Genomic DNA, 23,393 nt, shown 5'->3' on the forward strand with positions numbered 1-23,393 from the left:
CATTCCACTCGTCCTCCCTCGCTGTCCTCGCAGAGAGCTGGGTGACTTTGAGGCGGCGATGGAAAGCTTCCAGAAGGCCCTCATGCTGAACCAGAACCACATCCAGTCCCTGCAGCTCCGAGGGATGATGCTCTACCACCACGGATCCCTACACGAGGCCATCGGCAACTTTAAGGTGCCGTATATTCCGTTTCAAATCTGGCGTGGCCATTTTGCAGGATCTCTGTGTGATAAACGCCTTGTCAAAATAAGATAAGAATTCCTTTATTGATGCTCAGAGGAGAAAACAAAATACACATTTTTAAGAATTTCTTGGCACTAAGATCCCATCCGGAACTTGATTCTACCTCCACATTTGTCGCACTTGATTCCACGACAAATGAATGGTGTGTTTCCGGTTCAGAGGTGTCTGCAGCTGGAGCCGTACAACGAGGTGTGCCAGTACATGAAGGGCCTGAGCCACGTGTCCATGGGGCAGTTCTACGAGGGCATCAAAGCGCAGACCAAAGTCATGCTCAACGATCCGCTGCTGGGACAGAAGGCCAGCTCCGAATACCTCAAAGTCAAATACCTCCGAGGTGGGTCCCCGCCAATAATGCGGCCGTCTGACGTACCCCATCATTTTGAGTAGAACTCATGTGATTTTGTGTCACCCCACATCAGAGTACTCTCGCTACCTGCACTCCCATCTGGATGTGCCGGTGGCCGAATACAACGTGGACCAGGACTTGCCGGGCAACTTTAAGAACCACTGGGCCAAAAATCTGCCATTTCTCATCGAAGACTACGAGGAGCAGCCCGGCCTGCAGCCGCATATTAGGTAGGGATTTATATTTATATTTATATATATATATATATATTATATTTAAAAAATAATAAATATTTTTAGATTTAAAAAATAATAAATATATATTAAAATAATAATAAATATATATATATATTAAAAAAATAATACATATATATTTATTTTAAAAAAAAAAATATATATATATATATTAGTTTTGTGATAATAAGTCAAACAATAATTTGTTTGACTTATTTATTATCATTATTTTAATTTTTACAAGCATAAGAAATTTACTGTCCTTAAAAATGACACGAAAGCCCTAAATCAGCTGTTTAAAAATAGCAGGTCATTAAAGTGAGCAAATTTCAAAGCATTGTCGCATAATTTACCAAACCAAAACTTACCGACTCTTGCAATCCGTCAGCAACTCTTTTGGCACCTTTCAGGGATGTCCTGCCGCAGAACTTTGACTCCTACAGCAGCGACGTCCAGAAGCTGATCTGCACGGCCGACCATCTGGGGGAAATGATGCAGTACGAAACGCCGGGCTTTTTGCCCAACAAGAGGATTCACAGAGGTGCCCAAACGACCTCACATTGTCGCTTTTTTTATTTTTTAATGAAAATGATAAATAACGTGCTTTGCCGTGTGCAGCCATGGGCCTGGCAACAATCGAAGTAATGCAAGCCATGCAGCGCACGTGGAGCAACGCCAAAGTACGCGTCAACGGCAAGACCAGGCAGATGCAATGGCGAGACATGTTTGACATCGCCGTCAAGTGGAGGAGGTAGGAAGTCTAAAAAAGTTTTTTTTTCGGATTTCAATGAAATTGAAATGCACAGCTGCCCATAGAAAGAAATTCATCCAGGAAAAAAAAAAAGACTTTTTTTCTTTTGTCGGCAGGATTGCTGATCCTGACCAGCCGGTTCTATGGTTAGACCAGATGCCTGCGAGGAGCCTCAGTCGCGGCTTCAACAATCACATCAACCTCATCAGGTGACTGCAAGACTTGTTCACCTCCCCTTCGACAGTCTGAGTTTGCTCAAAGTTATATTCTTTTTTTTTTTTTTCCCCACTTCCTTCAGGGGCCAGATTATCAACATCAGATACCTGGCCTACTTTGACAACATCCTGGACTTCATCAAAGACAGAATCCTGGTCTACCACGGGTACGCGTTCACGTCACTGCTCCATTTAAATTGCCAGTCAAAAGGAGCCAAACAATAAAAAAAACACTCTCAGGCAAAATAAAAATATTGCAAAAAAAATATTTCAATAGCGTTGTGAACACGCCCCCTTTCATCGCCGCTGTGAAATGTGTAATAGTTTGAACTAATTTTATGTTTAAATATTGTTTTAGCCCCTCCCCCTTAATTATTTAACATTCTCAGTGTCTCACCATACTGAACAATTTCATTTCATTTTTGCACCCATTATGTGTATTTTGAAGTTTTATCGTCTTGAAATGTATAACGTCCCCTCGCTATCACTTCACATTTTTTTGAATTGTTATTATTTACCTTATATGATTTCTGGACTTTCACCGCATCTGTTACGACCCAGGGCGTACAACCCAAAAGGGCTGGTCGAAGTCCGCCAAGCCCTGGAGAACGTAAATAAAGTGGAGGATCTTCTTCCTATAATGAAGGTAGCGATGAAACGAGGGGATGTTTTGCACCCGCCGTGCTGTCGTCACGTGTTTGCAGCTCATGTGTTTGTTTCCTGAAGCAGTTTAACAGTAAAACCAGAGATGGCTTCACGGTCAACTCCAAAGTCCCCAGCATGAAGGATCCCGGCAAAGAGTATGACGGCTTCACCATCACCATCACGGGAGACAGGTGACCCTTTTTTTTTTCTGCCTTTCCAAACTGTTCAATTGAGAAAATTCAGGAAATCTAGGCGACACGACAAACATTGGCTTTTTTCTCACATCGCACAGATTAATTGGACAGATTTTGCCTTCTTCCAGGGTGGGCAACATGCTGTTCTCGGTGGAGACGCAGACCACGGAGGAGCGCACGCAGCAGTACCAGGCGGAGATCGAGTCCATCTACAGGGAGCTGACGACCAAAGGGAAGGTCTTCATGCTCTCCACTGAGTTTGCGGTGCGTTTCCTCCGAGAGTCCGAAACTGCGTACGGCATTGCAGTTAAGCTAATAGTTAACAAATTCTTTTTTTTTTTTTTTTTGCTGTTTGCAGGACGCCGACGCCGTGTGCAACCTGATCCTCTCGTTGGTCTATTACTTCTGTAACCTCATGCCACTCTCCAGAGGCTCCAGGTAATCATTACCGACGGCCAACATGAATCAGTTGAGCACTGCGGTCCAAAAATCCACATGCGGTGATCGGGTCATTTTTGTTTATTAAGATCAAGATGATCAAAATATTTTAAAAAAATATATATGACATTTTTTTAGCATGTGTATTGTCATTCATAACAATTAATTATGTTTCATTTTTTAATTTTTTTTTTTGCGTGTGTGGTCAGTGTGGTGGCCTACTCGGTCATGATGGGCGCAGTGATGGCCAGTGGGAATGAGGTCAGTGGTCGGATCCCCAAAGGAAAGGTAATGCAACTTAAACACGAAGCATCTGTTGTTCAGTAGAAATATACATATATATATATTTAAAGTAACAATTAAATTCAATTTTATTTTCGCGTAAGCTGGTGGACTTTGAGGCCATGACGACGCCCACTCCAGAGAGTTTCAGTAAAACAGCAAAGAGCTGGATGCACTTCAAAAGGTAAGATGAATGAAAATGTACATAATAATAATAATAAGCCTCGTAATCAACTTTTTCATTTTTGTGTTTCTACTCCAAAGTTTACCCTCTTGGTACCAGAATCTGCCCTCAGTGGCCGACACCTTCCCCTCCGTCAGAACCATGATCGAAGTCCTCAACGCTGATTCGTCGTCACAATGCTCAAAGAAGTCCTAGCACAAAACACGGCAGAGTTTAGTTCAGGAAAAGTACGAATGGACAAACTGAGGAATCCCAAATAGTTTATGATAATCGAACAAAAGTTATATCGTGTAAACTTGTTACAGCCTGCAATTGGTTTAAGAGGTTTGACTATGTTGACATTTTGTGATGGTTTTCTTTCCCAAAACAAAAAGCTGCCAAATCACACGTCAATTGTTCACATGCAGGTTTGTTTAGAAAAGAAGAAAAGCACAATCAGGTTTGCATTCACAGCACATCTTATGTGAAAACTTGATGTCTGTTGGACACAATAGATTTTTTTTTTTGTTTTGTTTTTTTGGTCACACTTGCACAAACAAAGTGACTCACGCAAAAGAAGAAAAAGCACACAGGTAAAGTACATTAAAAAGTGTCTCAGAGTCTACTTGGAAATAATTAAACTAAATTAAATAATCATTTTTGTGGTCCTAGAATATTTCCACAACTACACTGTAAAAAGCATGACTGGGCTGAATTAATATTTACCCCCAAAAACCTGGAAAAATGAATTGTGCGAAGTATTATGCTGGTGCTATCAAATTTAAATTATTTATCAATTAGGTTTTATTCATTTCTGTTTCAATAAAATGAGATGAAAATCACTGAGTATAATTTAATGATATATTTTCAGTAATGTCAATGTGGAAAAAGTAATGAATGCTTAACAGAATCTCTGGTTTTAATCGCTGTCCACTAGATGTCGTCGGGTTGCAAAATGTGGACGGGCTTCTTCGGTAGCCTTCGCGTCTGCTAATGACGTCACGCGTCATAATATATTTTTATAATCTATTTCTTTGACTCCATGTTTGTTGTGTGTGTATGTTGAGTTTCTGGATAATAATGATTTTCAAAAATAAAGTGCATTTAATGCTACTTTCGCGAGGATCCTTTTTTTTTTCGGTGTCCTCTGCGTGCCTGTCGAAAACGTCTCGTTAATGTTCCGGTTTAGGGTCGGAGGGAAAACGTGGAAATTTTTTATTCAGAAAGATTTAACACTATATACAGACATTATATTCATAGAATCTTGCAGCCCGAGTGAACCACTGCTTTGTTGCAATTTCGGCAGCAGTTCCCGTGCAGTTGCTGCAGCGGCTTCTCGCGGTAAAGGCGGAAGTGACGTAACCGTAATGCTGTTTTATTTTATTTTTTTCATTTAGCAAATCGAAAAATGCAAATAGAACAGCAAATGGTAAAAAACAGAGTCAAAGCACAGGGATATTAAACATTATGATTTTGAGGAACAAAAAACACCAACCAAATAATTATAGACCTTTATTCATGTATTTTCTCGGTGCAAAAGGAATTGTATTAAGTCAAGACCACAGATATCTATTGCACTCATTAAGTTAAGACCAAGCCATTGTGTGCGTGTGTGTGTATTCATTTTATTAATTTTTTTATTTTTTCTGTGTGTTGTCATGCGGGTTTGATTAAATTAAAAGTCATGCAAGGTGAGCTAAGGAAAAAAGAACTTTGTTTTTATTGCTGAATAAAATGTTACATACCATTCGGAATAAAAAAACATGAGACGCGTTAACACTGTTTAAGTTAATTTTACAAAATGGGTAAACTGATTCGTTCGTCGAAAAAGCAAAACATGAACCTCGAGCTGTAGTACTTGGAAGGTCTTCTTTCAAGTTCAAACCTCACTGCTTGTGTTTTAAGTAGGTGGTAATACATTCTTGAAGAGGTCTTCCTTCCCATGGCGATCAAACAGCGCAGCAAACGTGTGCATAGTCCTTGAACACTTTTGCTGCTCGTAATAGTCTCAAATAATTTCCACATCCCACGTTTGCTGTGCTTTGTTTGGGTCCAGGGTGTTGAGAATCACTTGGTTTTTGTCGTAATGATGCCCCCCTAGAAAAGACAATCCACACATTTAAAAGTCACCATCGTGTGCATTAAGAAAATTATTTTATGAATTATAAGAAGAAAATGAAAACTAAAATAAAATAAAACCCAACTGAGCTATTAACTCTCTAAAAATGCCTTTACAAAAGTAGCGGATGACCCAAGACTTGAACAGTGCTGCTGCAGTATTTTCCGATTCCACTAGGTGTCACTGTTGACAATGCTCACAATTGGACGAGCGGCAACCACTTTTACCCCTTTACCCAATACTTCATAAGTTATCTTTTTTCGTTAATTGTTAGCCAGTACAAGCTCACCTTTCACCTCCAAGACCAGATCAGGGGACGGCATGTACCGAATGAAGCCCTCAGGGGTGATGCTCCACACGTGGTTATCCACCTCGGGCATGAGGCCTACGCGGCTTCCCGCTATGGTCACACTACCGCTGGGACTAAGGCAGCACTCCTCGAGGAGCTGGAATACACAACGACCAGCAACCACCCCCCTTCTCAGTCAATGGCATTCAGCTAGTCGACTCTTTTTTTTTTTTTTGAAAACTGTCCCGCTGGTACCTTGCAATAGAGATGGCCGCCACGGTAGACCCAGATCTGCTCCAGCCCGTTCGTCTCCTCGGCCTCTTGAATCCGCAGCAGTTTGACCTCTTCCAGATCACCCGTCACGGACATCAATAGCCGCGTTTGTCTGTTCCTTAACCGGAAGTGCACGTGCCTCTACGCAGAAAACAGACAATCCGAAACAAAGGGTCGGTTTGTTTTCTAATAGACGAGCGACGAGATCATCAGAGGACAATTTTGTGAAACAATGATGTTTTGTTTACAAATACTGATTTAACAGTGAGTTTATTATTGTGGCTCTAGCGAAGACATGTACATGAATAAGTAACCAACTAAGTTTTTTTTCTTTTCATTGCATTTATCGTGTACTCCTGTCAGGTCTTAATGACTGTTAACAAATATGTTTTTTGTTTTGTTTTTTTAAACGAAAGGGAGTACGGCTTCGGTTATCACATGAGAAGCTATTTGAGGAAATGTTGTCGCGTATATGCAAACCTGGCCGCTTTGAGGAGTCGTTGCGTACCTGTAAAAGTGGGCGGACTGATCCAATTTTACTCCACTTGCTGAACTGGCGCCAGTCAGGTACCTCGCCGGGTTTGACCAAAATCTGAGCACCCCGATAGTTGATGCCCTCATATAATACCCACCTGACAACACAGGAAGTAAAAAAAAAAAGGCAACTATTAGCTCTCGGGCTGTTTCGTTTATGTGATGTGTGTTAAATATTTTATATATCGTATAAAGCCTTTCAGAATAATACATTTGGTTAATTCCTGTAACCAAGGATTTATTTTGAATGTGTTTCCACCGTCAAAAATAGTGGCGAGTCCTAAAATAATTGAACTGTACAATACCCCTTCTGAGACCATTCTGTCAGGGAACCAAATGCAGGTGGTACCTAAAGGGGCGGAGTTAAAAACGACATGCCAAACTGAATTTCATTCATTTGGGCCACTTTGGCTTGAACTTGTCTGCCAATTGCATTTGGGGAAGGAGGATGGGGTCATTGCAGATGTTATCCCCCCCCTAACAGTGCGCGCTTTGTATTTCCTCAACTCGGCTTTACACCAGTTCTCTGAATGTCACACATTAGCAGCAGGTTTCCATCGTCATCTTTGTCAGACAGCGTTATCATTTTCAAAAATAAACGTGACTTGATCAAAATCACTTCAGTTGTAGACAACTCAAGTGTGGCGTTCCACAGGGTTATATTTTGGAGCCCATTCTGTTTTCATTCTTTTTGTTGTCCCGCCGTTCCATCTTAAGAAAATTCCGGTGGATGACAGTCAGATCTACGTCAGAAATATATTGCGTACTAAATATATTTGTCCGCTATGTACGGTGAATTTATGTTTAAATTCCACCTTTTTATGTTTCTATTGTTTTTTTCACCCTCTATTATGTGTTTATTACTAATAATACCAAAATTGTCTTCAACGACGTCCACGGAGTGAGCTGTGAGTTTCACAGCAGTCAGAGAACTTGTAGATGGCCCAGCCGCAGCCTGCATGACCCGAGGAGTGATGAATGTACTCACATGCCCCCCTCCACCAGCACCGACTGGACCCGGGCGCAGCCCTCAGCCAGCTGAAGGTTGACGCATCCGTCCGTCAGCACCACTCGCTTTCCACGCAGACCAGAACGCTCGAAAAGAATCACGGAGGGCTGAGAGAACTCCTGGAAAAGTGGCGGAGACGGGTTAAAAAGGGAAAAAAAAAAGTGGGTGGAACACGGGTGGCCATGCGAAGTCAAATGGAGATTTGTGTAATGTTACCGTGGTAACACAACACTCAGACCTTTGGACCTACTCGGCATTTTTTTTTTTTCTGGTACAGGGCTGGCTAAAAAACTTGTCGTTGAACATTTGTGCCTCATTTAATGCAACCGATACAAAATTTACAAAAGTTCTATATTACTATTTTTTACCGATATATGACTTGGAGAAAAAAACCCAACTTAACTCCAGGATTATTATACAAAATTACAATCATATAAAAAGTCCAAACATTGTCGTTGTTTGTCTACCCGCATTTACATGATAATGTAAATATGTGCAAAAAAAAAAATCAATATGCTATATACGGTATATGCACTTGCAATTTTTGTATTGTGTCAATATGGAGGAAAAAAAACAAACTGAACGGGTTCAGAGGGCGACAATTTTCATGAATAAGGCCAGAAGGTCGAGGTCGGAATGGTACAGGAGGGCGGGGGACTGAATATATTAATATACAAAGTTGTTAATCACGATTCTTTGTGAAAATTGACTGTCCAGCGTGTGAGTTCATCAACTTACAAAGCCGACAGTCTGTAACGAGAGGATGGTGGCGTTGGCGTTGACGCAACCCATCGCCCTCACGTCCTGGTAGTCGCCCTCCTCCAGCAGATACATCCTGCCAGTGAAGTCCGGGCCTTCGAACGCCAACCAACTAAAAGACGTGGGCACAAAATATGCCTGCATTAACCACGCAAAAAGCAGATGTGATGTCAAGTCGACGTTTGAAAAAATGCTCACCTGCCCACCAGGACTTTGCAGGAGGCCACAGAGAAGCCTTCTTGCAAGTTGGCCACGCTGTCCTCCAAAGAGAGGACGCTGCCTTGGAAGCCTGGCTCGGAGAAAAGCTGCACCTGAGGACGGGAGCGCATGACGCATTACAACACGCCTGAATCATCCACTGTGAGCCCCTCTTGAGTTTCTCCCATCGACAAACACCTACTTTGAACTTGGCCATGTTCTCAAAATCGTCCTGAAATACAACAACAGAGTTAGTTATCCCTTCCTAGCAACATCGTCAATCATAGTCACTTTTTTTCTGGTGATTTTCACTCTATGTGAAGCCCTTTGAGACTGTCTGTGATTAAGGGCTATACAAATAAAATTGACTTGACTTGACTTGACTCTAAAACAATGGAGACTCATTATCATGTGGTTCGGAAAGGGGAAAAAAAAACACCCATGATGAGTCATCATGACCATCTGACAAGTATTTTCTTCATTTAGTGGGCATTTCATTTGCTCTGGATTTTCTCGTGTCACATGCTTCCAAAGAGGATCAACAATGAAAAAAATAAAAACGTGTCAGTTCCTCATGTCAAGTGAGGACACGAGAAAGGGGAATGTGACTAGTCACATGCACCGAATCAACGTCACTGGAACGGGTTTCTTCAATTTTCGGTTGGAATTGTCCTTGGCCTTGACAAAAACATACCGATAAACACAACACATCTAAAATGTAAAATATTTATAAGCAGCAAGAGAAGCAAAAATAAATTGCTTAAATAGTAATACCACAGTAATGTTTGTACAATTAGTGTCAATAGTAATATAAACTAAACTCCCCAAATCTAATTCATTGATTAATTTGATTCCGGTTATCCCGCTCAGCCACACCCTCACTGGTGTGTTTGGAATTTACGCGACGAGCAAAGTCTTTAAATGCAGCACCAACCCGGAAGTGATTTTTCCGCGCTGTTCGAAATGAGCGAATTAAAAGAGACGCGATATTAGAAAAGTGCAGCATAAAGTGACATTTAAGTAACAATGCCTTGAGAGTGCGAATGAAACGGTAAGATAACGAACTCTTGTGAAAATAACGTCTCATTAGTTCAGTGTTATATTTGAGCGACCGTATACACGCTTATGAGCCACTTAATTAAATACACATGCGCTACCTAATGGAGTCCGGCAGAAGAAATGTATCGAATACATCTAATATCGCTCCGTTTTGATTGACAACGTCAGAAAGGTAAGTACAGAGATGTCAAAAAGTACTGATACATGTGTGAAAAAAGGTTTGTCAAATGCAGAAGTAGTGAAACCCCTCTCCCACTTATGTAAAAGTACAAAAAGTAGACGTTCTGTAACGTGACAACAAAATGAAAATCTTTTTTCCCCGAACAACACCAATGTCACCGGAAAGAGCTCGAATAAACAAAAAAAAAATGGTGTTTACATTTGGTCAGTATGTTAGGAATTAAGGAAGTTATGCAATATTCAGGTGTCAACCCCCCAAGGCATTAGGCAAGTCCCCTAAAATCCTCAAAATTGGGTCGAGATAGGTCGATATAAATATTCCAGCTAGTTATCAACACTTGCCATGGGTGCGATAACCATCAAAATACTGCATGAAAATCATGAAATTGAAAATCAGGCAGCAGAGGTGATCTCAAAATAGGTGCGTCAAAAACTATTTTTAATAAGCCAGAACACAAAAACGGCCGCACGGAAAATGGCGGGAACGAGTCTGTTGTCACTCAGCAACATTCAGTACTGTAAAAAGACAAAGCTGCCTTACCAACACGACAGGCATGACTGAGGCAATCCGGTCCTGAAGTGCCCCCCAGTCTTCCGGGTTTCCGTACAAGCCTTTTTCCAGGATGTAGGATTCCCCACAAAAACCAGGCTCGTCAAACATGACCCAGCTAGGAAAGAAAATATGAATTGTCATTTTGTTCCTTGGTTGTGGAGAAACATGTGGGTTGCTTGTCACTATTTATCCACTCAGTAAATTAAATATAAATAAGTCAATAAATTTCAGTCAGACTGTTTGGATTTTGGGCAAAAAAAAAAAAGAATTTACTCAATAGATTTCAAGGCTCCAGAATTGTTTCAAATCATATTGTTCGAGCTGATTCAATATCATCCTGGAATCGCATGGCAACAATCGACGGTGATACGAATCAAAGATAAAAGCGATCGTAACATTCTTAAAGTCCAATAAATGTCCGTGGTTACCACCTTCTCTGCGTCTCCTGGTGACAACCGTTTGGGAGCGTATTCTTCATGGATGACTCATTTGAATTTTGCTTTCAACACAAGCAAGGGCTTTGTTTACTTATGCGCTTGCTCGCATACAAGACTCGTCTCGCACAAACAAGCGTGCGACGACAAGGGCGTGCCTGCGCGACCCAAAGACACGCCATCTGCGCAAGCGTGAGGGTCCTCTCACCCCGCAACGGAACTGAATGTTCGACATTTCATTTCATGTTTACTCTCACTGGGCATCAAGGCTCATGGATAAGTGAATATTTTTAGAACCGCTCACTCCACTCCTCTTGCACGTTTGGTTTATTCCCATGGCAAGAGGTTAAGTGTAACAGCAATTTTGCACAGACAGGAAGTTGAGGTGTGGCGGACTGAAAAGCCTCGGCAAACCAACTTGTGTTGACACGCGCATGGGTGTGGTGCCCTTAATGCGATCCAACACCTGCAGTATCCTCGCAAAGTACGACAGGAAAATAATTTACTGTATCTTGGAGGTGCACGGGGAAGATTTAAAAAAAAAAAAAGTCTTGAAGTACTGACATCATCGTGAAGTAATCGCTTAATTGGCCTTCGTGAAGCAATTGAGGTTCAAAAAAAAAAAAAAAAGGATCTTGGACGTCTTTAGCCGTCAATGGCAGTAAATGAGTTTAATAAAGATTATACTTACATGCCACTCATGACATCGACCGACTGCGTCTTGGTGCCGTAACCTGTGTCATCCATGTTGATGACGGGCACGATCAGGTCGATGTTGACCCCCCGCTCGCTGAAGTCCTGGTTGCTGAACATTTTGAGGTGCGGTGACATGAAATCCTGCGACAAACGTGAGAGGGCACTTGGTTTTTTTTTTGGTTTTTTTTGGACCTGGCAAACGTGGTTTAGCTTTCAAACATAATTTCAAATTTCAAAAATCGTATTCTGCAACTTTAACTTTTCTCATCACTTTCTGCTCCCTAACACGTTACTGATCTTTAAAATTCAAGACAGATGTTTGACCAATACATATAGCAATTGATCAGCAGTACCTTTGTATGTCTCACTGAAAAAAAATTTTGGCTTGACTTCCCCTTTAAGGTACTCACAGTCAGGATTGGTCGCAGTGACAGGATCTGCCCCGAGTCTCCCCAGTCGCTACAATCCAGGTACTCTCCTTCCTCCAGCATATACTGCTGCCCTTCAAACCCTTCCTCGCTGTAGCCGACCCAGCTGGAAGAGAATATTTTAATATAATATATAATTTATATAATATATATTATATATGTTTTATATATATAGATATTATTTATTATTATTTTTTTATTTTTTTATCTGCGATATGTCTGAATATGCCGATCATGGTGACCCAAATTATCACTCAAGGAACAAAAACTCACAATCCTCCAATTATCTTCAACGAACCCACAGACTTCAGCTTGCGAGTGTCAGCGTTTGTTTCATCTCCTTCGCAAAAGCTGAAAACATCGCTGTCGATTTCCAAATAGGGACCTTCCAGTCCTGGCTTCTCGTACACCAAAGCCTGCAAGAACGACACGTACGATCTTTTCAGCAAAGTTGACATATTCTACGTGTAGTTTAAGGAAATACGATGCTACTTGATTGTCTTCCGCAACAGCTACCAAGGTTATCATAATCGCTTGCATGAAAGGATTTTAAACGACCGCAAACAAAAAAAATTGGACTTAGCGGCCTTACCTTAACGTCATTTGGGTTCTCCACTTTAAAGCCACCCTGAAACAAATAGAACATTTACAATTAAAAATAACCTGCAATTAAGAAGTCACTTAAGTTTGCAAGTTTTCACTGAGATTTCTAGTTCTAACGCAATGCAAAAAAAAAAGAAAGAAAAAGAAATTATGCTTGCAAAAGCTACGCACCATTTTAAGAGGTTTGAGAGATCCCACAAAGGGCGACGGGAAGCCCCACGTCTCAGGAAAAGGGTACACTCCTGTTTCGAGAACGGCCAGCATTCCTTGGAACCCTGGATCGCTGAATAACAGCCACCTGAAGGCAGGAGGGGGGGGGGGGGGGTGGACACTTTTGTTATGCTTTTCTTGATCACTAAGCCAGAAGATCCATTAACATCTTTGAAGTAGACGTAATCAGATGTAACCATATTCATAATTTGTTTAAGAATTTGTTTAGGCAGAGTAAATTACAACAATATGGAGTTTAAGCAGTCAATTTCCTGAACCATTTATTACATTTGCAATACCTCAATGTCATGAAATGCATTTTTGGACTCATAAGGTTTGTGTGCTTTTGTATGTGAGAGTGACTCATCTTTCAAAGTATCTCATTCTTAAGAAGGTCAAACATTCAGAATCGATTTTGAAATTTACTTCAGCGCCCTACGAGATTCAAAATGCGGATCGGAATATAAAACAGCCCTTTTGAATTTGTTTTTTTTTTTTAAATAAAATATTTTAATGCAATTTTCAATTCTAAAAAGAAAACAAAAGACAATTTTAATAAAATAATTCTTTACAAACCCTCTGGGTAAGATAAATAAATTGCACATTGAAAGGTAAAATTTAAACATTGAAATCATTTGCATCATTTTGCCAAATCATTCAGCTCTGCTTTGCGTTTTTGTTCGGAAGCATCACCATGGGAACCAATTTTGTCTGCCGTGCAACGACTCTGCTCTCCGTTAATAAATTAAATGTTCCTGTCGTTTGGGACTCATGTCAAAAACAGCCAGAGTGGTCACGCATCACAAAAAACACAAAAAAATAAACAAATCAATGAGGCGTTTAGATTTCCTCGAAAAAAACAGTCATCAACTTCCTTCAGGCGTCGAGCACAAAATGTCTCATCTGACTGACTCACATAGTTTGACATTATCTCCTTTCTCCGCCACACCTTTTGTCTGTAACTCTGAATTCCACCACCTCACTTTCCAAGTCCCCCGCCCGCCCCTCCGAGCACCGCCCCCAACACACTCCTCCGGCAGGCATCGGCACGACAGACATTCCTGCGCGAGCACCAGTGATAACAAAGAACGAGGAAGTCGATGACGACTAGGATTCTTTTGTCTCCCATCCAATTGATCCGTCAACGTCTACTCTTGTCAAAGAAGTCAAATCCCAAGTCTTAGAATGAAAACACAGCGTGTCTCACGGCGCCTTGGGGTCTACTACTTGGATCTGAGCGACTTACACCCCGGAGTGAACTTGGATGGAAGCGGTGCTCAGCGGGATGCCAAATGAGCCGGTCTCGATGGCATCATCGTGATAAGGTGTCACTCGACCGTGGCCTTCCGGTTCGGTGAACAGATCAATATGAGGAGTGCAGTAATCCTGGAGAGAAACACGGAAGAACACAGCAATTATCAGCGCCGGCCTGTGTTGTGTACCTTAAATCACTCCTTGGAACTGGACTTAAGTGACGGTCTGTTTTTATATTTTGCAGTCCCGGAACTCACGGTGAATACAAATGTGGCAATATCGCCTCTTAGTAAAAAAGCCGGGCGGGCCGTGTGCGGTCATAACATAAAAAAAAAAAAAAAAGGTCAGAAGAGGTGGAATCACTTAAGCGGCACACTCACGCGGACGGCGAGTCGAATGGAGCCAATCAGCATTGGCGAGGTGTTGTTTGGCTCGGGTTCTGCCCACTCGTTTGTCAGTTCCAGGCCTCCCTCTTCCAAAGCGATGCAGCGTCCCTGAAAGTCTGGCTTCTCGTAGAGGATCCAGCTGTAGGCGGGAAAATGCCCTTCTCAGATCAATGGAGAAACTTGCGACTGTCTCGTTTGGATTTTTTGCAGATAATCAAATATTGCGGCGAGTCATTTTCCAATGCAAATGGTCAAAGCAACTCGACGGGTTCCTTCGGTTTTGTAACAACAGTTTTTTTTATCACGTTGACTGGGCTCTTGGCCACTTTCTTTAATGGTTGCCTTGGCGAAGGACTGCAGTTTGCCAGGCATGCCGTCGACCACTGTTGGTCTCTGTTCTAATTTCCACTCTTAAGCCGTAACAATGCACGCGTTAGCGAAAAATACCACAACAACCAGAGATAAACAGAGACTTTGGACTTTAATTTTGATCACAACTTACCATCCACGGATAACCTTCACAGATATGATACTTGAGAACTGCAGGTGAGTCGCGTCCTCGACATCCCTGTAGATCTCATAGACTTGCCCACTGAACTGAGCGTCCTGGAACAATACAATCTGCGGGAAAGACGTGAGACTCGGTTCAGCTTTTTGTTTATCCCATTGAAGTCTAGTCAAAGGCGCATATTTGGGATGGAAAAGAGACAGGACACCAGCCTTTGAGGAACAAATTAATTTTCAATTATTTTTCAAGTTCGGCGGGCCGGATTAAAACATTTAACGGGCCGCATGTGGCCCCCGGGCCGTAGTTTGCCCAGTAGCCTATCTCCACTTTAGTTAGTTAGCTTAACATGACTAAAATGAGTATCCAGAGCGTCCAAAGAGTTCAGACCGTCCCAAAGAAAACCTACCCCTCCTGGCAGATGTAAATAAATATGGCGTTAAGATATTTTTACGTCTGCTTTTATGAAGTCTTACATGTTTACTTGGCAGCCGCGATTTCCATGACAGTAATCACATCCAGCTTTGCACCAAAATGTTCTTCTAAATGTATTTATACCCCCACGAGCACAACATATGAAAAGCAGATGTTTTCACTGCTCAGCCAGTCACTCTTTCCAGACTTCCTTCCAATCTCCGTACATTTGCACGCGGTCAGTGTTGCAAGTACCGTACCTTTCCAGGTCGCTTATGAAATCCTTTGTCAATCCTCGCCTAGAAGGCAAAAAGCACAGAGCTATTAACATGACACGGTATGTGGAGAATGACAAATACCTCCAAGGGAGGCCGGTATGCAGTTCTTTGTGTCGCATTGATTGTCATAACCTTTTCGTTACAAGTTCTGAAGTAAGTAGCGACTCGCCGGGGGGAGTAAGTAGCCCGGGCTTGGTCAAAGCAACATTTAATGAAGGGGTTTCACATTCTCGCGGGTCACTTGAAATGCAAACGATTGAGAGTACAGTGTCGGCTTTGTCAATGGCCAAAAGGCGTCCCCCTGCACAAATGATCCCCTGTTTGTGTAAATAGAGAAGCTTATGTTGCAACAAATGATGACTCTTGGCACGAGAACTAAACGGTGAAGTGGTGTCGCTTTGCCATGTACAAATTGTAGTCGCCTTAAAGCTCGTCGAAAGCGTATAGTGTTCCCCCAGAAAAACAAAACCTTTAAAATGTCAATGGTTCAGTGATTCTTGAAGAATGCGTGTGTGGCTTACTTACATGATTCGTACGTGTCCTCTGAGTCAGAGGCTGCTTAAGCTCTGAATGTGCTGGGTAAATTTGCGGTGAATTTTCATTTCCATTTCCAAAAGCTGGAGGGAGGTTCAAAGTTGCCTTTGCAATCAGATCTGCTTCAGTGACGGAAGTTGGAGTTGACATTTTTGCTGCAACCTAAAGAATAAGCCCAAAAAAAAACGTTTTTGTTGACCTTTATAAGTCCTTCAAACATGTTATGGGGACAACACCATGAAACATCAGAATAGTGTGGAAAAACAAACCTCTGCTTTCATTTGCGGGTGTCCCTCCATGCTCTGCCCCGAATTTGTCGCTTCCCTAGGGAGGTACTTCTCTAAATAGTCCGGCAGCTTGATGTCGTTAAACGAAGGAAGCGGAGGACCTGAGTCACTGACCGCAGCCTCCGTAGGCTGGAATTGGTCTCTCTGTTGCGTGGAGAAATTTTCAGCAAACGAACCGGTAGTCGTCGGGTTCGGTGAGGTCGGCTCTGACGAAGGGCTGAGCTGGGGCGACGCATCCCTAGAGTTGGTACTTTCTGACAGTACCTGAACTCCATTTCTTCTCCCCCTGGTGCTGGGGCTGGTGAGACTGCTAAGTACGCAGCTTCCCTCCAAGCGAGACTTCATAACAACATGATCATCTTTCTCCTCCTTGCTTTTCTCCTCATCTTTCTTTGGGGTCTTGTCTTTTAGATGCGAAGAAGTATCCAGACTACTGATCAAAAGACACCTATCGGCTATACTCACCCTAGCAAGCTTGGAAACACCTTTGGTGTCCGGGTTTTGAAGCTTAGCTAAAAGGCTCGGGCCGGTGTCAAAGGTCCGATTTTTCTTCCTGAGGCCAAATTTAAACTCCTCTGGGTCAAACGTCTTCTCAAAGTGGTCTTCTTTGATGGCTGGCATTGCAAATGGGGGCTGAGGTGGCCTGAGTGGGTTGTGTTTACGAGGTGGTAGGGAAAAGGGAGCACAAAGCTTTTGGATCCTCTCAATGAAATTGTCATCATCCAGTTCGTCATTGTCCAGAAGATTGCTCTCGCTGACAGAAGCACTCAGCTTGGTCCCTGGGAGTTTGAGTCTCTGTTTGGGAAAGTCCACATCAAGCCAACTCGATGGCGCGTCCTGTTGAAACGAAGAATCATCTTTGCTTCGTCCTCGCGGCGATTGCAGTCTCTTAGGGGATGACTGCTGGACTGAGTCCGAGTTCAGTTTTTTACAGTTTGGGGAAGTTGCTTCTTTTGGCGTCGGACTGGGGTTAGTTTTCGGTTCGTCTTTGACTTTGTCTAGTTGTGAAGAAATGTCACCGTTAACAATGTGAGGATGCACAATAATCCCTGGCGAATCAAATTCTCTGGTGCTCTCGGACGAGCTCTGCTGATTTTTGTCAGAGCCCCTGAATAGCGGAAGATCACTTGCGCTCACTGTATTATTTAGTTCCTCAAATTGAGGGTGACTTGGTTTTGTTAGAGAGACTTTAACTTCCACTGCTTCTGAGTTTGCCGTTGCACTTTGAGTCTCACTGGCCCGGCTTTTTCCATCATTGTTTCGAACAGAAATATGAGAAGACTCTTTAACAGTTGCCGTATTGTCGGTCGGTGTGCTTATCAGCGCAGGGGGGTCATGCGAGACCATTGCAGTCACTTGCTCAGGTTTTTCGCCTTCATGGTTTTTTGAGGGCTTATTGAGAGACCTCTCAAGTTTCTCCACGGGTGCACGATCAGGTTGTGGTTCTGTTCTTATCCCTGGTAGTTTATGTTGTCTTGTGACCCCTTGTAAAGATTTTGTTGGCATCTTGGGCACAAGTGTAGCTTTCTCTTGAGCACTCTTGTTTCCGGTTTCCTGAGTGCCGTCAGTGACCTCAGCCATCTCTGGATTCGTAGTAGCCGTTTGGACGACTGTTCGTGTTACAGTAGGCGGGTCGGAGGCCACTTTCGTGTCTACTAACTCTGCTTTATTAGCGTTTTCACTAGGCTTTGTGACCTCTTTTCTCGCCGTCAATTTTTTCTGATTATCCAATACCTCACTTTTGCCTGTCCTTGAGTTTTCTTGTCCGCCCATTAAAAATGTGGTTGTCGTTTGAGTTTGCGTTTTGTTGGACGGGATACGATTTTCTTGGCTTTCTTTGTTTTTTTCTTCATCAGCCTGGCTGTTTTTGTTACCCTGTGGCCTTTCGGATTTATCAACGTCTTTTACCTCACTCTGACATGTTGGCTTTGTTTCCAAGTTTTGGTGCAGCTGTGGACGTTCTGTGTCTTTTTTAACGGGCTGTCTAGTTTTTGGTAAAGGTTCTAATTTTGGAGATTCAGCAGGTGGGACTTGCACTGCCGGGGCACGGCGCTCAATATGATGATCGGCTGATTTTGAGAGAGAAGACGATTGGTCCTCTGCTCCGTTTTTGGTCTCCTGTTTGAGTGACAGAATTTCTCTCTCTGCCTTTGGCTCCTTTTGGGCGGAACCAATTGAAACCTTGTCAATAGGTTTCTTTGTTTTCCTGTTCGAAGCAGCGGTATCGGGTTCGTCTTTGTTGACAGATGTTGGCTCCGGTAACGCCTCCACTCTGTTGACCAGTTTATCAACATCTTTATCAAGAGTCGATGCCGGCTGTTTATCGCAGATTTTAGATTCTTTCCCGAATTTATGCTGATTGGATATTACTCCTTCTACTTCATCAGGTGGTGAAAAAACGTCATCCTCAACGTGACTTTTTACGGACATGCCATCTTGCTTACGTAGACATGGCTCGCTTTCCCGATTTTCGCTAACCGGACTGGTTGCTTCCTTGCTTTTTCTTCGCTTAGAACGAGACCCTGATTTGTTCGTGACTTTGGACCGTGAACTTGTATTATTGAGCGGTTCTACGTTTTCACTTGTACCTTTTGTGGCACTACTTGATTCTATATTGTTCAATTTTGTACCCTGATCTGCTGTCTTGGAGGTTTGTGTGCCATGCTGTTCTCGAGGTGTGGAACCTTTTGCCCTCACAGCAGTCGTATCCTGTCCATCGGGTTTAGATGTTATCCCTGTCATTGTTTTAGTATCCAGTCTACCCTGACTGTCGAGTTTTGGTGACATTAATGCAGCGGTTGCCACAGATGTGGCGGATTTTTTGGGAATTGCCGGCTTGTCTGACTTTTGAGGCAGCATTGATTTTGAATATTTCGTTGAGTCTTCTGTAAAGTTCCTTGCTCTCTCTTTAACCGTCAGCGAAACCTCATTTTGCGGTGGCGCAGGACTGGAACTAGCGCCGCCATATCGCTCAGCTGATTTTGACCTCTGCGTTGATGACAAAAATTCAGCTTGGAGCTTCCCGGTAGCTTTCCGAGCAGGTGAGACATCAGCACTCCGAGGATTTTGGAAAGTTCTTTTGAGACCCGTCACAGCGCCCTGACGCTCAAATAAGTTGATCTTATCCGTAATTCGCCCAATGGCTGGTTTGTCCTCTGATATCTTGTCTTGTTCCCTGCGTATGATGGGAGGAAAAATTAATTAGTAGACAATATGCACATTGCTAAGTTTGGATACATATTAAATTTAAATTTTTAGGAATGTGGGAATGATGAATTGAAGTGACCTTGTGTGTGTCGGAAGCACTTAGACTTTTATGTATCGACTGTTTTAGTTTTTTTTCAAAGTGCTCAATAAAGCTGTATAGAGTTCAACGCACTGTTATGCTAGAAAACTAGACGGGTAGGTTAAATTATTTCCACGCCCGTTGTATTGTGTTTAAGCTGTATTCCTTATGAACAATTAATTGAAGTCACTTTCAAACCCTTTTTTTTTTTTTTTTTTTTTTTTAGTTTTAAATTCTTCACCAGTCAAATTGAAATAAAAACTTACCTTGTATCAGTTTCTGTTTTGGGCTCATCCTTGGCCTTTTTTTTGTCTCGATCCGGTACCAACTTCAAATCCAGCTCCTCTCTCTCTTCTGTTATACTTTGTTCAGTGTTCAAAGGCACATTTTTCGGAAAAAGTTTCACTTCGCTCCGAGAAACCTTAATACTTCTCCGTTTGGACTCCGGGGTCTCCGTCTTGCGCTCCACTTTGTAAAAACTGCCGTCGTCCTCCATGACTGCGCCGCCATCAACGGTACATGTAAGACGGGTTTCAGTGACTGATCTGGAGTCGAGGAATTTGTCTGCATACTTGGGACGGGAAGTTTCATTTTCCCCACCTCCAGGTGAGGCCGGTGAGGTGAGGCTGTGCTTGGAGGAGGAGCCTAAAGGCTGCTCTTCACCATGACTCTGTGGACTTTCTCCCTGTGGGCTGTTAGATGAGGACAATCCTTCTTGACCAGGTTGGACATCGGGTGGCGTTTTTCCCTGAGGGCTGCAAGCGCCCTCTTCTTGAGAGTTCTTCCTCAGTTTCTTTTTAGCCGAGTTCTTACGGCCCATGTTACCCGCCTCTGTTTGCTCTGTGTCTAGTTCGAGCTCCAACTGCCAGTCTTTGTGTAGTTTCTGCGACACTCCCTCCTGTGGCTCAACCACAGGATTCAAATTTGCACGCTTGTTTCCGTCTGATCTCGAACTTGACGACAAATCAAAACTTGGCGACTTTGGGGATTTGGACTTGGATAAAACTGGCAGCTTTTTCTCAATCGTGGTGCGGATCACTTCCTTGCCCGTCAGGGTATCTTGCCCACAGTGAGTCACGCTGGTCTCCTCCAGGTACACACGGAGCTTCCTTCCTGCCTGGGGCTGTGCTGGTTTCTGGGCCAAAGGCTGGGTGGGAACCCGGTCAGAGTTCCATACCACACCCTGTTCAGAGGCGGCGGCTGTGGAGAGATCCGTCAAATGACAGGCAATCCGGTCAGAATTCCCGCGCACTGAAGTATCTTGACAGCCCTCCGCAGCCTGCACTATTCGCTTCTTTTTGCTGAGTAAAATCTCCTCCTCTTTAGGAGGAGTCAGTCTGCTGCTCGCAACAGAGACTTCTCTGTGGGCAGACTGTGTGGCGTCCACTTCTTCAAAGTGGAAAATGTCTCCGGAGGGACGCAGTGGATTGGGATCGGAGCTTTGTTTCTTCTCCTCCCGTGTGCGTATCTTTGCCTCGGCTTTTGTGGATTCCGCACAAAACGCTCCCTCGGACTTGCTTGCCTGATCGCAAGTGGGGGATGAATTTTCAGGAGGACTTTTGGGACTCCTGCCCTTCCATGGTGTAAACCAGTTCCCGATGCGGCCCAAGACCCCAGGACTCTGTTGCTCCTCTGAGTTCTCAGACTGTGACAAAGAAGACAAATGACTCACTCGATTGGCATTTCAACACAATATCATTAAACAAAAAAAACATGCATTTTTTTTTTATTGAGGGGGGCGGGCGTATAGCGCATATCATATAATGTTTATTGTCTAATTGAAAGCAGTGCAAGTTTAGGAGATTTTTATATATTTTATCCAGCGACCATTTTTTTTTTGTATGGCCATGCATCTCTCGGCATAGAAAGGACATGCAGGAGAGCATATAACCTGAAAGCTTACCGTGGTAAATACCATATCATTCAGACTCTTTATGTAGGTTGTGAACATTTTGGTTTAGAACATTCACTCCTACAGACCATAAACAAAGACATAACAATGGAAGTGATAAAAGAGCAGAACACAATCCCAACCAGGATATTCTTTTTGCCAGAGCAAAGTGACAGACCAATGCAGAACTTTGTATCCAAGAGCAACTCACCCTTTTTCAAACTTGAGTTGTGAATTTTTAGATTAGCTGCCCCCAGCAATCGCGGGCCGTGTTTCGCACACGGGCGCGTAACCGACCGACCGAACGCGTCGCATGTTAGTCCATCTGCTCAAGACCCATCCACAACTGTAGAAGAACGCCGGAGTGCGTGGCATGTGAGAAATGCGCTCCCGCTGGAAGTTCTGCCCCCTTCCAGCTCATGCAGCTGTGGTTACGTGATGCCTTCAGTGCGCCTTGTTCTTACCGCTTCCTCGAATCAAACCGGTCAGGTAGCAAATTTCCTGCAATCAGCCAGTGAACTGTCGCTTTGGCTCGTCTTCAAGAGTCGAGCGAGGTATGCTGTTTACATTGAGGATCTGACTACACTCACTCACTCAAAAGTCTTCACAGTACACCGAGGTTCTACTTGATGTCAATGCTTGCATTTTTCGGGTGGTTTAAAGTATATATTTTTAAAAAGATGCATTAATTGAAACTATTTAAGCCTATTTCTCAACAAATCAAATAATTGCCATTATTTCAATTAAACCCTTTGGTGTGGTTTTGTTGAATACGACTGCGTGCTGTGTTATTTATACAAACACAGCACTGCCTGTTTGTTTTATGTTCCCTAATGCTGCCCCTGTTGTGCATTAAACTGTTAAAACGCAAAAATTTTTAAAAGTCCGTTTTTTCCCATAGCATTTGAACGCAGCATGAGGCAGAGCTTCTTTCCATGGGGGGAAATGACGCACCGCTTCCAACTTTTCCCAATGCGCCCGCGCTTGTTTTATTTGGCGGTTTGAATCTGCCTTTTTTTTAGTTGAAGCACTTTTTTTTAACCCCTTCACCACCGACCGCATTTTGTTATAAAACCAAACAAAGAGCGCTTCGGGTGTCGATTTACGAGAAGTTTTTAACGAGTCTGCGCCACCACACTCTTGGTCTGTTAATGATTGCACACAAAGTCGTGTTTCCAGTTTCAACATTGCACAGCTCAGCTTGGGCGAAACTGTAAATTTAAACAAGGGCGATAACATTTGTTATTCACGTCGTTAAAAAGTGGTTTCTTAACGTACGTGCAAAAAAAAACAAAAAACACACACACACACATAATTCTTGTGCAATCCTTCTCCAAAGTCCAACCGCATCGAGTTGATTCGCTTCCAAACGAATAAGTGAGACGGTCTTACCATGATCACACTGGTCTCCAGTAAGCCCCCCTCATGGACCGAACTCGTCTCCCTGGTTGGTGCCCGCTATGTCTGCGGAATATTTAGTGCGCCTCGCGCCACCAAACCGCTTCGGCCAACCGCCGATCGTCGCTATTATGTGTCATTAGGAGTGCATATGTCTTTTGCAAGGAGTGTTAGTTGTCTTCCGCGGTAATAAGCGAGCGCGGTTGCCGATGGAATCTGGCCGGCCCAGCTCACACACCCCGGGGCGTCCTTTCATGGAGCGCACACACACACACACACACACGCACACGTACACGCGCACACAA

At 43.1% G+C, this 23,393-nt stretch overlaps 2 protein-coding genes across 3 annotated transcripts in view; one reads left to right on the plus strand and one right to left on the minus strand.

Annotated features, from left to right (window-relative positions):
- Positions 1-4,030, plus strand: part of ttc13 (tetratricopeptide repeat domain 13) — a 6,868-nt gene extending 2,838 nt beyond the window's left edge. Inside the window, exons 10-23 of one of the 2 annotated variants that reach the window (XM_088286275.1) lie at positions 34-175; positions 404-578; positions 664-820; positions 1,234-1,364; positions 1,442-1,574; positions 1,691-1,783; positions 1,873-1,956; positions 2,351-2,435; positions 2,516-2,625; positions 2,757-2,892; positions 2,987-3,066; positions 3,276-3,354; positions 3,453-3,532; positions 3,613-4,030. In XM_088286275.1, the coding sequence (XP_088142401.1) occupies positions 34-175; positions 404-578; positions 664-820; positions 1,234-1,364; positions 1,442-1,574; positions 1,691-1,783; positions 1,873-1,956; positions 2,351-2,435; positions 2,516-2,625; positions 2,757-2,892; positions 2,987-3,066; positions 3,276-3,354; positions 3,453-3,532; positions 3,613-3,727 (1,600 nt within the window). In that variant the 3' untranslated portion in view covers positions 3,728-4,030. The remainder of the gene's footprint in view (positions 1-33; positions 176-403; positions 579-663; positions 821-1,233; positions 1,365-1,441; positions 1,575-1,690; positions 1,784-1,872; positions 1,957-2,350; positions 2,436-2,515; positions 2,626-2,756; positions 2,893-2,986; positions 3,067-3,275; positions 3,355-3,452; positions 3,533-3,612) is intronic. The other variant, XM_088286276.1, reaches the window with a different exon arrangement.
- A 1,178-nt stretch (positions 4,031-5,208) lies between these two features.
- On the minus strand, positions 5,209-23,319 carry LOC148316427 (uncharacterized). Its single transcript, XM_088286341.1, has 22 exons — positions 23,083-23,319; positions 20,066-21,444; positions 16,496-19,688; positions 16,218-16,388; positions 15,675-15,713; positions 14,998-15,116; positions 14,490-14,634; positions 14,102-14,241; positions 12,817-12,943; positions 12,635-12,670; positions 12,316-12,458; positions 12,025-12,148; positions 11,610-11,755; positions 10,473-10,599; positions 8,895-8,924; positions 8,693-8,805; positions 8,474-8,606; positions 7,715-7,854; positions 6,701-6,824; positions 6,175-6,333; positions 5,920-6,076; positions 5,209-5,608 (listed from the first exon to the last, which is right to left on the minus strand). The coding sequence occupies exons 1-22, from the start codon at positions 23,083-23,085 to the stop codon at positions 5,520-5,522; spliced, it is 6,837 nt and encodes a 2,278-aa protein (XP_088142467.1). The 5' UTR covers positions 23,086-23,319; the 3' UTR covers positions 5,209-5,519.
- Between the last annotated feature and the right edge of the window lie 74 nt (positions 23,320-23,393).

This window comes from Idiotropiscis lumnitzeri, chromosome 21, assembly GCF_059441095.1.
Source record: "Idiotropiscis lumnitzeri isolate Australia: NSW breed Sydney's pygmy pipehorse chromosome 21, RoL_Ilum_1.0, whole genome shotgun sequence".
Lineage (NCBI taxonomy): Eukaryota > Metazoa > Chordata > Actinopteri > Syngnathiformes > Syngnathidae > Idiotropiscis > Idiotropiscis lumnitzeri.